General features: G+C 42.1%; 1 protein-coding gene across 1 annotated transcript in view; it reads right to left on the bottom strand.

Annotated features, from left to right (window-relative positions):
• Positions 1-6416: 6416 nt before the first annotated feature.
• Positions 6417-13841, bottom strand: part of lrrc75a (leucine rich repeat containing 75A) — a 43686-nt gene continuing 36261 nt past the window's right edge. The window contains exons 4-5 of the mRNA XM_080459474.1: positions 8234-8507; positions 6417-7450 (exon numbers count right to left, since the gene is read on the bottom strand). Coding sequence (XP_080315600.1) covers positions 6800-7450; positions 8234-8507 — 925 coding nt within the window. The 3' untranslated portion in view covers positions 6417-6799. The remainder of the gene's footprint in view (positions 7451-8233; positions 8508-13841) is intronic.

Here is a 13841-nt window from a genome sequence, read left to right as displayed (position 1 = left end):
GTACCATTTACAGCTATACGTCACTGTAAAAAATGAATAATGTGAACAATGATGTGAATGACGAAATTGTAAAAAAAAAAAGACAATTTCAGCTGGATTTATTGTAAGCATTCACAAAAATGATAACATAAGCATTATTGTGAATGCTGCTCATCCCAATCTCTAAAAATGCTGTCTGAGCTCTCAACAAATCATCACACAATCAGAGGATCTCTTCTTCATTTCAGCGGCCCTTCACTCCTACAATCCACATCTTTTTTTTTTTTTTTAAACCAACACATCTTTGAAAGGAAGCAAAGCAAAAAGGAAGATTGTTTTTTTCCCCCATTATACGATTTATTGATAGGATCTGTGAGGGAAACAGCAAATCCATGAGGTTTCACAATATTTCTTTGAACTGAACGGTGGAAGGAAGGCAAGACAATGCATGGAGAGTAATGTAGAGGTATTAACACATACAAATGGAGGGAATACGGAGAAAGAGAAAGGCTACATCCTGTCAGATTCACATGTTTTTTCATGTCACAATATAAAGTCTTGTGAATATCATCATTGTCTCAGCCTGTGGCAGCCTGCAAAGCATTCTGGGAGAGGGGGGGGGGGGGGAGAAATCACCCAACTACACAATCAGACTATAAACAGACTTGCAGAATCGACGTGGTGCCGACCGACATGAAGTTCTGTGCTTCTGTGTCTCATCGGAACATTAAATGGATCTGAACATCTGCGTCGCTCCGGCTCTCCTTCCTTTCATGTGCCCTGACCTTCACATAAAAGCAGACAAACGCACAGTTTGAGCGTCTGATCTCCGCCACTCACAGACCTGAAGCCGTAACAGAAAACCCGAGAGCCAAATCTGTGAGCTTCCAGCTCTCCGACCCACAAGCTGAGCAGCCTGAGCTCAACGCGCAGCCATGGGAGAGGCTCTCGTCCCCGCAGCCTCGACATGACCTCCGTTTAAAGGGTTCACTGTAACGAGATGTTGGAGATGGGTCGGCGGCTCGTTTCAAAGGCGGATTAAAGGGACGCTTCTCTTTGTAGTCAGCTTGACGTGCAACACCAGCCCGGCTTTTCCAGGCCGGCTCCTGTTAATGGGGATGAAAACGAGCCGTCTGCTGTCGAAAGATGCATGAGTGACGCACCCGGGGGGGGGGGGGGGGGGTACACACCGGAGGGAACGTCCACATCCACTGCAAGACTTCAGGACGTGTCAGTGAATTCTCCAAGTAAAATCCACACGGATTAGAAACCAACTTGAGCCACAATCTAAGATGATGAACGTTTCTCCTGCCTCATATAACCTAATAATGTTGGGCGTTCGTGGTAAATGCGAACTGGCAGGTGACTTGTCAAAAACCTGGCAAAGCCAGATCGATCAAGGAGGAGGATCATGAAGAAAATCTTGTTTAACCCTTGAAAGAGCAAAAGAACATATGTTCATCTCTTTAAAAGAAAGGACACGTCACTTTTCAAACATTTTCTTAGGACATTAGTATCATGTGGTGATTCGGATGAGAAAAACGTGATTTTGAAAGATTTTTTAAGGCATCCACCGAGAAATTTCACCAATTTAAAATAGTTTTTTTTTTAAACGAAGATGTAAAATACAACAATGTTTTGGTCAGTTGTACATTTCTGAGCTGATTTTCATTACATATAAATAACACTTAGATGCGTTTCTGTAAATGCCGATTTTAAAAAGTCACAAAAAAGAAGGACTTTAAATATTATTCAACCCCCGAAAAAAGCAATTCTAAATTTCAAAATCGTTCAAAGAGTGCACAATAAAGGGTTAACTGCATTGCACGGGTAAAAAGACAAGGACATTTTGTATTTTCTTTGCTCTTTCTCTTAAAGTTTCTCCAGACCAAATAGAATCAAAAATACTTTTAAAAACGTGTTCACATCACCTGCATGAAAATGGACAGAACACAATTAAACGACGGCACAAAAACAACAAAAACAGGTGAAGAAGACATTTGAAGTGTTCAGATCTAATTCCAAGCATTTTGAATTGAAGCGCTACAGCAGCGCTCATGGTGGGGGGATGTCAGTGAGGCAATCAGGCCCACAAAATCTGATCTGCACAAAAAAGGAAAAATAGTAAAAAAGACACTTTCTTCAACGTTAAATAGCTTTAAGAAAAAAAACTGCTTATATCTGGGAGCTTCCTGCTTTTGTATGTTGCTGAAATTGAGGCTGTGCTCCAGTTTATGGCTTATAGCAAATAACCAATCGTCACATAAGGGGGTCTGCAGCGTTTTCAGAGGCAAACCGAGAGATTAAAAGAAGGTGGGACCCACTGGCTTATATAGTCCACACACACATTCATCTTATATACCGTCTTTATACTGTGTGAGGACCCAGAAAATACCAACTTCAACTCGTGAGGGTCTAACTTAGACATTCAGGTAAAGTATCAACACCCGACAATGTGACGTGACTGAAAATACTGGAAAGGAGGATCTCTTTAAGAGCCTAGCCTAATCTGATAAAGGTTGGACAAAAGATTAAAAACTAGATCCCAAACAATCCACGACCCAAACAATCCACGACCCAAACAATCCACGACCCAAACAATCCACGACCCAAACAATCCAAGACCCAAACAATTCAAGACCCAAACAATCCAAGACCCAAACAATTCAAGACCCAAACAATCCAAGACCCAAACAATCCAAGACCCAAACAATTCAAGACCCAAACAATCCACGACCCAAACAATCCACGACCCAAACAATTCAAGACCCAAACAATCCAAGACCCAAACAATTCAAGACCCAAACAATCCAAGACCCAAACAATCCACGACCCAAACAATTCAAGACCCAAACAATTCAAGACCCAAACAATTCAAGACCCAAACAATCCAAGACCCAAACAATTCAAGACCCAAACAATCCAAGACCCAAACAATCCACGACCCAAACAATTCAAGACCCAAACAATCCACGACCCAAACAATCCACGACCCAAACAATTCAAGACCCAAACAATCCAAGACCCAAACAATTCAAGACCCAAACAATTCAAGACCCAAACAATCCACGACCCAAACAATCCACGACCCAAACAATTCAAGACCCAAACAATCCAAGACCCAAACAATTCAAGACCCAAACAATTCAAGACCCAAACCGTTGTAGATCCAATCTATCCCAGACCAACACCATCGTGAACCTAAAACATCCAAGACCCAAACTTTCTGAGACCAAAACCATCAATGTCGTTGCTGTAGGAGTTTCCTGTCATCTGTCACAAATATCTGTACATATAATATCTGTACCTATAATACCTGTACATATAATATCTGTACATATAATATCTGTACATATAAGACAAAACAACACGACTCTTCTTCTTCACATGTTCATGAAACTACAGTCAAACATGTTGGGTGACTCTCTCCTATCGTAGGATTTGTAACAGAAACAGAATGGCTGTATTCAGAGGAGGCGATGGTCACTTATATCCGACGTTTTGAAAAATAAAATAGTTTGGTAATTTGTTGTCCGACATTTTGAAGTTTTTCTCAAATTGTGATCAGTCAGTTTCAGTATGACACTGTCACAGCAGAAACAACAGGCTGGGAGCTATCACATTTAAATCATTACATGGTAAAATATCACACTATGACATAAAACTATTTAATCCGTAATTTGAAATGCTACATTATTACATTTTACCAAAATATGATATGAAACAAGTGATTAATGCATGATATTTAGTCTCGTCGATTCAGAGTAAAATGTTACGTCAAAATGTTATAACTACGAAATTAATTCCACTTTTACATCATTTATTGTGTTTGATATTGCAAAACCTTGTCACGATGTAACATAAGAAATATTTACACGTTATATATATCATACTGTGAATATTTATCATAATTTTAACTATATATAATCACATTTTACATATAATTGTATGACGCCAGAGGTTAAAACCATACAGCGAAACTATCAGAGCGACACATTTTTACAACCACTGATTTTAAAAGTGTCACATTATATTGAGAAATTGTAGCACTACATGACAAACTCTAAAACATTGATCAATATTTATTCATATAAAATAAATTGTCAGTGTAAAAATGTATCTGGCTAAAAGTATTAACATTAGAATCTAACGTGAAACATTATAAAATATGATTAACTTTACGAAGTGTCTGTGTAAAGTTAAAATGATGACAAAACTGTGTTAAAATGTTTTGAAATATTATGTGAAGTTTCACGTTGATTTGAGAAATTATATTTAACATTGAAATTATGTGATGAGGTCATTTATTACCAGATTGCACTGTGAAACTTTATCGCACGTACATAAAAAAATAGACTAAGGAGGGCAAAAATTATCAAAATTTCCCTGAAACAAAAACATTCACATCTTTTATGAAAATATGAATGTAAAATAAAGTGTATGTCCATAATCGTTTTAGAAATTCACCTGTGTCAGAGTGAAATCTTTTAGCTGTCGCAAATCAACAAATATAGTTTATTGCTTGTGGATCAGTTTTCTAAAATTATATCTTTTATTTAAAAAAATACTGAACATTCTGCTTTTAAACTAAACAACCGAGGCCCTGTTTCCATGACAACGGCGCTCAAGTGAAAATGGATTGGGGCTCAACGGTGCTCAGAGCCACTGAAAATGCAACTTTTTCAAAACGGCTCTCAAGGTGGAACTTTCTGAAACTGCTCTGACTGTGAAGACGGAGGCAAATGCAACTTTTTGAAAACGCTCTAATTTATTCTCCATGTTAATGGGGGAAAAACAAAATTTTGGGGAAATGTTCCAGCTCAGTGGAGGGGGGGGGGGGGGGGGGGGTGCAACTTTTCGAAAGTGCTTGTACGATAGCGCTATGGAAGCGGGGGGAAAACACAACTCAAAAAATACCCCTCTTTGATTCCATCTTCGTGTTAACAGGGGAATATGCAACTTTTCGAAAACGCTGCTACTGTACACGCGCACCATGGCGGTAGTGAATAGTTCTTTACGTGTGTGGTTTCATTACAATAACAACCAACAGCACCCACTAGTGGCCCAATGTGAAAACTAGGTTTTTAGCATTCCGGCTGTTTCCGTCCAAAGAGTTTTTAAAACGTTGTTGTGTAAACAATAAATCTTCTGTGAAACAAATAGCAAAAGTTTTCACTTGAAACGTGTAAACGGAGTCAGTTCAGAGTTAATCAAGTGAGTTTCACTCAATCTGTTGATCTTAATTCATAAACTTTAATTTTCTTTTTGTTTAGGTTTTTACATCTGCTGGTGAAGGAGCTTTATTCATTTAGCCGGGAGAAACATTTAACCCCTGATGGTTAAAAAAAAAAAAAAGGTAAAAAAGCAGAGGGAGCAAATTGTTCGTCTGTTTAAAAGTCTAAAATAGATTTTCGCTATAATGTGACAAGTTTCATGTTATAATGTGATTTTTTTTTTTTTTTATTCCACGTGGCAGCAGAACCCTACAATTATTACGTTCACCTTTTATTGAAGGCCACATGCAACAATTTTCATAATCTGTCGAATAACCGTTCAATTGTCCCGTCGTTATTGAAAAGTGACGTTAATCACAACCTCTGCTTGCAGTTCGGCTTCATCCCTCCGTAACAAAGACCCCTGGTTTCCCTCAAAACCTACAATTTTCACTCCACAGCCACTAAAGGAGAATGTTTGACTGCCTGCAGCTCTGCAACGGAAAATTAATTCATCAGCGTTCGTCACTTTTTAAGTGCTTTCGAGTGAAGCTTTCTCTCATTCCAGCTGAAATCACCACGTCCATAATAATTACACTTTTCCACTGAAGACAATAAAACATCTGATTGAGCTCTAAGGAGTTACTCATTTGAATTACGTAAATACCTCACAGAATCAAACAAGCCTACAGTTTAAAGACAGATAGAAACAGTATTCTTCTATATAGCTATGTACTGTACATCCAAAAATACAGTAGATTTGTTAAAGCTTTGCATTGAGTATAGGTGACACATGGAGGGGAGAGCGCTACACACTGCAGAGGGTCTCACCCAGCAGACGCCGTGTGTGAATGCCATCATAGCAGCAGCCTATATATAGATGCAGCATTGTCAGCATGTGACGGCCCGGGGAAACGCGACCTGGATCAGGAGGGGTGAAAAAAAAAAGGCTCCTAAATATTTCAGCACTTTGCTTTGTGGCGCTCAGAGAGGAGATTAGCACGTCTGATCAACGGGGCGCCGTCGGCATTCGCCGGCTTGCTGATTGAGGGCCTCCGCTCGTGCAGCTCTGCTCCTCAACTTTGCTTCTTCTGACTAATTTCTCCTTCAAACGTGATGCATCTGCTGCGTTCCTGAAGCTCAGCGGTAGATTTCCAAGCATGGCCTGACTTTTGACTCAGATCCTTCTGGCTTTTCTTTTCTTTTCTTTTTTTTTTTTGTTTTGGCAGAAACATCCTCACACATGGTTGTGTCGATTGCTGCTCCGTCAGAACAGGCGTTGAACCGTTATGGGGACGTGTTACAGGCACATGTGGGTGTTAGCAGGATTACGAGGAGGAGGACAAACATTCTGTACAGAAACGCCTCCGTCTATTCTACTGTAAGCGAGGGTCCGGTTGGGGGTTCACCTGGGTTCAGCTCTGTCATTGTTGGGGCGCCGGCGGTGGTCAGCGGCTGGCTAATCGGATCAACAGAGGGAGTGTCAGGTGGCCCGGCGGTTTGGGTTACATGCGGCGCTGCAGCCTCCTCGGCAGCGCTCACCCAGGCTCCTCGGCGCAGGACTCCACAATAGGAAGGGAGGTACAAGCAGAGGGTGGGAGCAGCAGTCAGGTGAGGGGCTCCGATTGGTCGGTCAGGTCGTCCCCCTCCGCCCTCCTCGGCTCGGCCACCCCCAGGGAGGGCTGGGAGTGGCTGGAGCCCGACAGGCGGGAGGAGGAGCGGCTGTGCGTGTCGTCTTCATCCTCCGCCACCGCCGCTCTCCTCCTCCTCCTGCTGCTCCTGCGGTCCTTTCCCCTCTGTGCCTCCTCCTCCGCCTCCTCCTCCTCCTCCTCCTCCTGCTCCTCCCCTTTTCTTTCTTGCTCCCCCTTCCTCCCCCCGCCCCCCCTCCTGTGCTCCCCGACTGTCCACATGCTTTCCTCCTCGTCATCCCTCCCCTGCACCTCCAGGTCAAAGTCCAGGAGCTCCTCCATCATCTCCTCGATCTCCATCTCCCCGTCCAGCTCCTCCTCCACCTCGGACCGCAGCTCACCCATGCTCTCGGTGCGGTTGGTGTCGTCCGTCTCCTCCTCCTCCCCCAGGCACCGGAGCCTTTCCGGAGCGTCGCTGGCCTGGCTCTCGCCAAACTCCAAGATGGTGGGCAGGTTGCCCTGCTTGGGGCAACGCTTCCTCAGGCTCACCAGGAAAGGCTGAGGCAGGGAGAAAATGTCCACGTTGTTGCCCAGGTCGATCCACGTCACGCTGGGGAAGCTGCCTGGATCCTGAGAAATCAAATCACAGATTAACATCCGAGCGACACAAATAAAATCAACCCACGAGAAAGTGTAGACTCATATCTCTAAACACATTACAAATACGATGATCCACCATTTGTCCCGGCTGATTCAAGGTGTAAAAAACAAAGTATTTTCCTGGAAGAGATCATGGAGTATCTAGTTTTATTAAAGCATGTGAGCCTGTCGCGGTTGTTCGTATGGAAGGATCAAACAAACAACGTTCTCCCAGGTGTTTGGATCTGGTGTAGATTATTTAGGCTCTATTATATTAAAACAAACGTATCAAAGCTATTTTGAAATGTTATAAAAGGTCTGAACTGCATTTCTATCCAGATTCACTCAAGAATTTTACATTTGCAGGCGAGAATGTAAATTATGACAGGCTGTTAGTCGGGGGATGTACTGATGATCAAAATCTTCATAAAAAAAAGCTTTTAGTGATGGGAGTTCATCTTCAGAACGTTCGACTTGCGGTGTACCTCAGGGTTTGGAACTTGGGCTATTGCAGTTTACAGCTCAGAGACAGATCACACAATGTCAATCTCCAACTTCAGACCGATGACACTCGGCCAAATTGACCCTGTATATAGAGGTTTGGTCGTGTCCATCAGAAATCGATTTTCTTTAATGTTAGCGATCAGATTAGCTTTAAACAAATTTCAGGAAATTCCATATGCTACTAGATGCTAATGCTAAATCTATGGAAACCATTGGTCTACGCCACAGCTGTATCATTCCCGTTCATGAATACGTCAACGGGATTCTGACCTTCAGGGCGTCGGTCAGCTCCTTCAGAACGGCTCTGGTCAGCCTGTTTCCGTTCAGTGCCAGCGTCTCCAGGTGCGGCAGGGAGGCCAGCGTGGGCAGCAGCAGGAGGAAAGCCTCGTCCGTCAGCTCGGTGAAGCCCAGCTCCAGGCTGACCACCACGGACGCGTGGCGCTGAAGGTGGGCACACAGGCGCTCCATGTCCCGGGCCGTCAGGGGGATGCCGGACAGATCCAAGGCACCGCTGGACAGAGGCGCCGACAGCACAGCCTTCAGACTGCAGACAGACGTACAAAGAAGTGCAATACTTGAAATAAATAAATAAAATGCAGACTATTATATCATGTTGAGTGAATTATGATATCGATGTTCATACAATAACACGAACCATGCTGCTGCATTAACCTCCTCCACATATCAAACAAAACTTGCAAATTCACACCCTTCAAAGTGGCAGTAAGACTGCATGGTAATGTGAGCGCTGGCATCTTGTTGGCTGTAATTTATTCACCGCCAAGTTCCCAGCATGCACTGCAACGAACAATGAGCTACTTCACTTTCTGGAAACAACTTCACAGCTTCTATATGGGCATTCATGTTGTGTTTGTGCTCCAGATTTTTAGCTGACCATCCAAATACTGCACCTTGAGTCAGCAGATATTTCAGTCTGGCAATCTGTTAAATTATGGATACCCACCGGAAACGTGTTCCATCATGACTCCAGTGGAAGCGCTATTTTTCATTTTTATTTTTCAAAATCTAAAACGAACCTGCTGACAGGTTGGAGTTTATTCGTTTTAAATGGAATACAATGTCTTTATGTGTGTTTATTGGTGGGATCCAGTTGATGGATCTTAATCTCAAAGGTTTCAGAAACTAAAAGTAAGGTCATCGGTGGCTGGACTCAGTCCCAGCTAACATTGGGCGAAGGGCAGGTGACACCTGGAGTTCATGATCCCAGGAGGCTTCATGCTTCGTCTGCTCTGAGGTTGTTAGATTGTGATTGTTGTCACAATCACATTTCCACAATTCAAAACCAAATGATTATTTCAAAGGCTACCATGTTTGTATGTACGTGTGAATTTGTGTTTCTGCAAACTTTTGACTTTACTGTGGCAGTTTTGTAAATCAGAGACTGGAAAAGGGGTCTACATTTATTCCCTCTACACATGTAAATTCATACGTCTTACCAACAATGTCACGTTGATGTGGTTGTTAAACACATCCAGTAGAGGGCAGTGTTTGCTTCCGATCTTCCTGACAACTGTATTTTAAAAGCGTCTTTGTCTCGAAGATGAGGTGAGGTCATGTAGATATCCTTGAATCCACAGACACTTCTTCCCTTGATAAGATCCAACATCTCTGTTTCCTTCTAAGCTTCTTTCATGGGTCACATATGAGCTCTACAGCCCAACATTGACCCCTACAGCTCATCAGTGGTATTACTTCATTCGTAAGCTCCCTGGATACGTGTCTTTCTTCGTCAGCAACAGTGACAAAGTGGTGTGAAGAAGTGATGGAGAAAAGGATTAAAAAAAGTGAATGATGTGGAACAATGGAGAACTTTCTATTTATTGGATTCGCTGACAACTTCAGAAGGTCCACCTGCTCAGTGCTCCCACTTAATTTAGTCACTGGAGGTACAATGACAATGAATATATTCTGTTAAGCAGGACGGAAACATATTTATTTTTGTTTGATGATTGCAATCTGAATTCTTCTGTTTGAGCTTAGGGAAACGTTGTTCTATTGGATGTTTGTATCCCTAAATTCTAACAAGCAAGCGAGTAGAAATTCCACAAAGTGTAGACAGCAGGATCCTCTGGGGAAACACAGACAAACACGGCAGGACACCGACGGGATTTAAAGCTCAGCAAGCTGAACTTTGGGGAACATAAAAAACCAGCGAGCCGCAAAATACTTAAAGCTATATCCTCCAACTGCACGGTCACAGCTAAAAATAAACCCGGTGTGGCGCCGGGAGTTGGCAGAGAATTATGTGAACCCAACACAAAGGGCTGGTGTGGGGGTCCAGCCCCGTAATAGACGAAAAAACCAAGAACAGAAGTGAAATCTTTCCAGCTTACAAATGACAACAATACAAGCAACAGGCACGAGAGTTGAAGGCTAATTATCACTGACAAATAACATAAGCGCGGACGAATCAGGGACACAAACACAACCACACACAAAGCACAATATTACTATAGGATTAACCGTCTGGAAGTAAATCTGCGTCGATATGCTGATGGGTCACGAGCTGCAGCTGAGGTCTTCCATCAGCACAAAGCTGGCCGAAGGTTGACTGAGAAAACAGACTGTCATCCTCACTTCACAGACGAATATATTTATCTACTGGCATACCACAGGGACTTGAGGGGAATCTAGGCCAGAGCAGCCTAAAGCAAAGCAGCGATCGCAGGTCAAATTTAGCCGTCAACAGAGTTTTTGCTGGCTTTCCCAAAGGGCGACAGACAGTCTCCCGAGTTTGATGGGCAGCAGCTGAGACTGCTGGATTAGGTAGAGTTTATGTTTGTATAAATTAGAAAGCTTTCACCCTGTAAACTGACATCATCGCTGGAATATTTGATGATGATGATGATGATGATGATGATGATGATGATGATGATGATGATGATGATGATGGTGGAATCGAATACACATAATACACCTAAAACATGTCTGCTATGAAAACACGTCAAACCTCCATCTGTTTTTTTTCACCCATGGCAGGCCTTTTACATACATGATCCACTAGTATAGGTGCAAAAAACAATAATGTACAATAACAAGCGACTAAGGCCCCGTTTACATGACAATACGAGTGTATCCGCAAAACTTTCTTCACTTTTGGGGGGTCCGTTTACACAGCACTAATGTGCGGATGCATTGTATCCTCGAAGTTTTTAATCTGGCTCCCAAGGTGGAAAGATTCTTTTACGGTCGCTAATCCCTCCTGCAGAGACTACCGGAGGCTACGGAGCCTGTTACTGCGCATGCACATCTCTCCCCCTCCCTCCTGCTCATTCAGTTGTAAACAAACATGGTGGCCCCGTAGTAGTATGACTCGCGGTCCGTATTCTAGTTTTATCGTAAGTATCAGTAGCTTTATAGTTGAGACTCACGCCTGATAGCATCCGATTCCTCATCAGTCCATACGGATGTCGAGTGCTCTCCATTTTCTTTTCTTCACGTATATAGTGTATTGTTCTCCGCACACGTCTGTGTAGTTTCATTACAAAATCATGCAACAGCGCCCTCAAGTGACCCGGCATACTAACTACACCGTTGTCTCTATGTCCCCTGCTGCTGAGTAAACGGGGCCTAAAACAATGAGGAATTTTAATGGATGGTTGGATTCACCTCAACAGTTACCTGTTGAGTTGTTTTTTAATATAAATCACATGAAAAGTGCAACTCATTGTCTGGAAAATACGGCAACTCAAGTATCATTTCCTCAATTCAAAACACCAAACTTTAGTGAATATATCTACCAGTGGAAGTCTCAAAGTTTGCAGTTCCATAAAGCTGGAATGATTTAATCTCTGAACACCAGCAGGTCAGAGTGCGAAGACCAGAAATGAAAAAGTTACTGAAAGTTTGATCCCTTCAGTTCATTCTTCAGCCTTTGACCTTGACATGTGAACAACTCTCATCTGCTTTCTGCTGCTTTCACATCGTTTCTGTGTTTTCAAAAGAAGAAAAAGCAGCAGTCTGGGATCTCAGGGGACCTCAACATGTTGCTGCAATTTCTTTTCTCGCCGGTCCGAGCCTCCAGTTTGAATGTGACCCCAACGACACTGTGGAGTCAAGATTTATACACAACAAACTGCACAAAGTCCAACAAAACAAAAAGTTAGAATCATCTTGTTTGCCTGAAGCTTCGCGCCATTTCCTGATGGAATAAATACAGCAAATCAGTTTTGAAAAATGATGAATCTTCGGCTGAAAACTGTTAACCACTGTTATGATTCACGGTGTAAGGAAGTCGTATTCAATTTTTTTTTTTTTAAATGTCAATTACAATGTATTGATGTTTGAAGGAGTATTCGAATGAGGGTGTTGGGTTTAGATGAGAACGATCTGCTGGACATGGTATCATTTCTGTGTTTTTAAGTGTCTGCCATGAAGTGACAGGATGGAGCGTGAAGACAAGCACAGAATGAAATGTGACACCGTGGATTTGGATATGTTGGTGGAAGAAGCTGTCAACTATATCAGAGCGTTGCAGAACATCCATCCATTTGACCAAATAAAGTCAAAGTTTGGATAACAACACAGAAAACTGTCCACAAATAAAAGTTGTGGGGAGCCAGCTGTGGAGATTCCTCTCACTACAACAACAAGGACAACACACACATTATTTTGCATGATCAGAAACCAGAGCCCAAAACTCCAAATTCACGAAGGCAAACGTGTAAAATCGATTTAGTTATTTCGCTCATCTCTCAGACTCAATCTTCAGTGTGTCCTGTTAGTATATCAGATTCCATGTGTGTGGTCACCATCGAGTTCCGTCTATTCCAAATACACAAAACTTTTGTAGGTCAGATCTAAAAATCAAAAACTTTGTGTTTGTCACTTCACAGAAACGTGTGCTAATGGCCTCTAAGCGAAATTAATCAATAAAGACTCTAAACTCCTTCGATTTTCTCTGATTGGGTTTGTTTATTCTTTCATAGTATGCCAAGGAAACCTGAGGTGTTCCACAGGGCTCCATCTTGGGTCCTTCTGGTTCTATGATTATCACACTTTGTTGACATTTTCTCGTCTATACTGACGACACTCAAATGTATTCGGTTTTGCACGTTGGTTACAGAATGAATTACTTTGCTTTTTAGATGTTTTAAAGATCTTTAAAGCGAGCATCAAGGCGTATGTGAAGCATGTCACCATTTCTTTTTTTTTTTAACAGAAAAAAAAAAAAGATATGGTGAATTCAAATCCCTTCACCTCATTATGCACCTTTCAGTAATATCAAATCATAATAAAATCAGCCGAGGACCACTGTACTCATATAATAATTGCTTTTCTTCCTTGGACCACTTTTGATATGTTCTCCCCACTACTCACTGTAAACAGCCCATATCTAGTCTAATCGTCACAATTAGGTTTCAATCAAACTCACTCTAATCCTTCATTCTTTTTCAATTTCCAACACATTTAAAGGCAAAATGTTCACGTGGTGCCAACTATATCCTCTTATTAACACACCGTGATAAAGAAATGATCAGTATTACTCACTCCACGTCCTAGTGGTCTTAATGTTATGGCACATCGAGGTGATTCATGTGCTCAAAGATATTTCTCATGAATAAGAAATGTGAAGAATTCCAAGCTGTGAAGTGTTCTGAGGGCTTCAGGCTGAGTGCAGCCATCTTTCTTCCTGAGTGAGACGCTTAATGTCCTGCAGGCTGGAACGTTCACCGGCCATCACGATCCCACACTGATGGGATTATTTAATACTGCATTCGAAATGGAAACACTGAAAACATTGTTTGAAACATGCAATACTGTCACGTGTATTTAATGTACTTGTGAGAGGAGGGTTCTTTCTTTCTTTTTTCTTTTTTTTTGCAAGTAAGAGCAAACCAAGTGCAGAAAAGCACCT

Source organism: Lipophrys pholis (assembly GCF_963383615.2).
Source record: "Lipophrys pholis genome assembly, chromosome: 3".
In the NCBI taxonomy this organism is placed as follows: domain Eukaryota; kingdom Metazoa; phylum Chordata; class Actinopteri; order Blenniiformes; family Blenniidae; genus Lipophrys; species Lipophrys pholis.
This window is presented reverse-complemented; position numbering and strand designations above follow the sequence as displayed.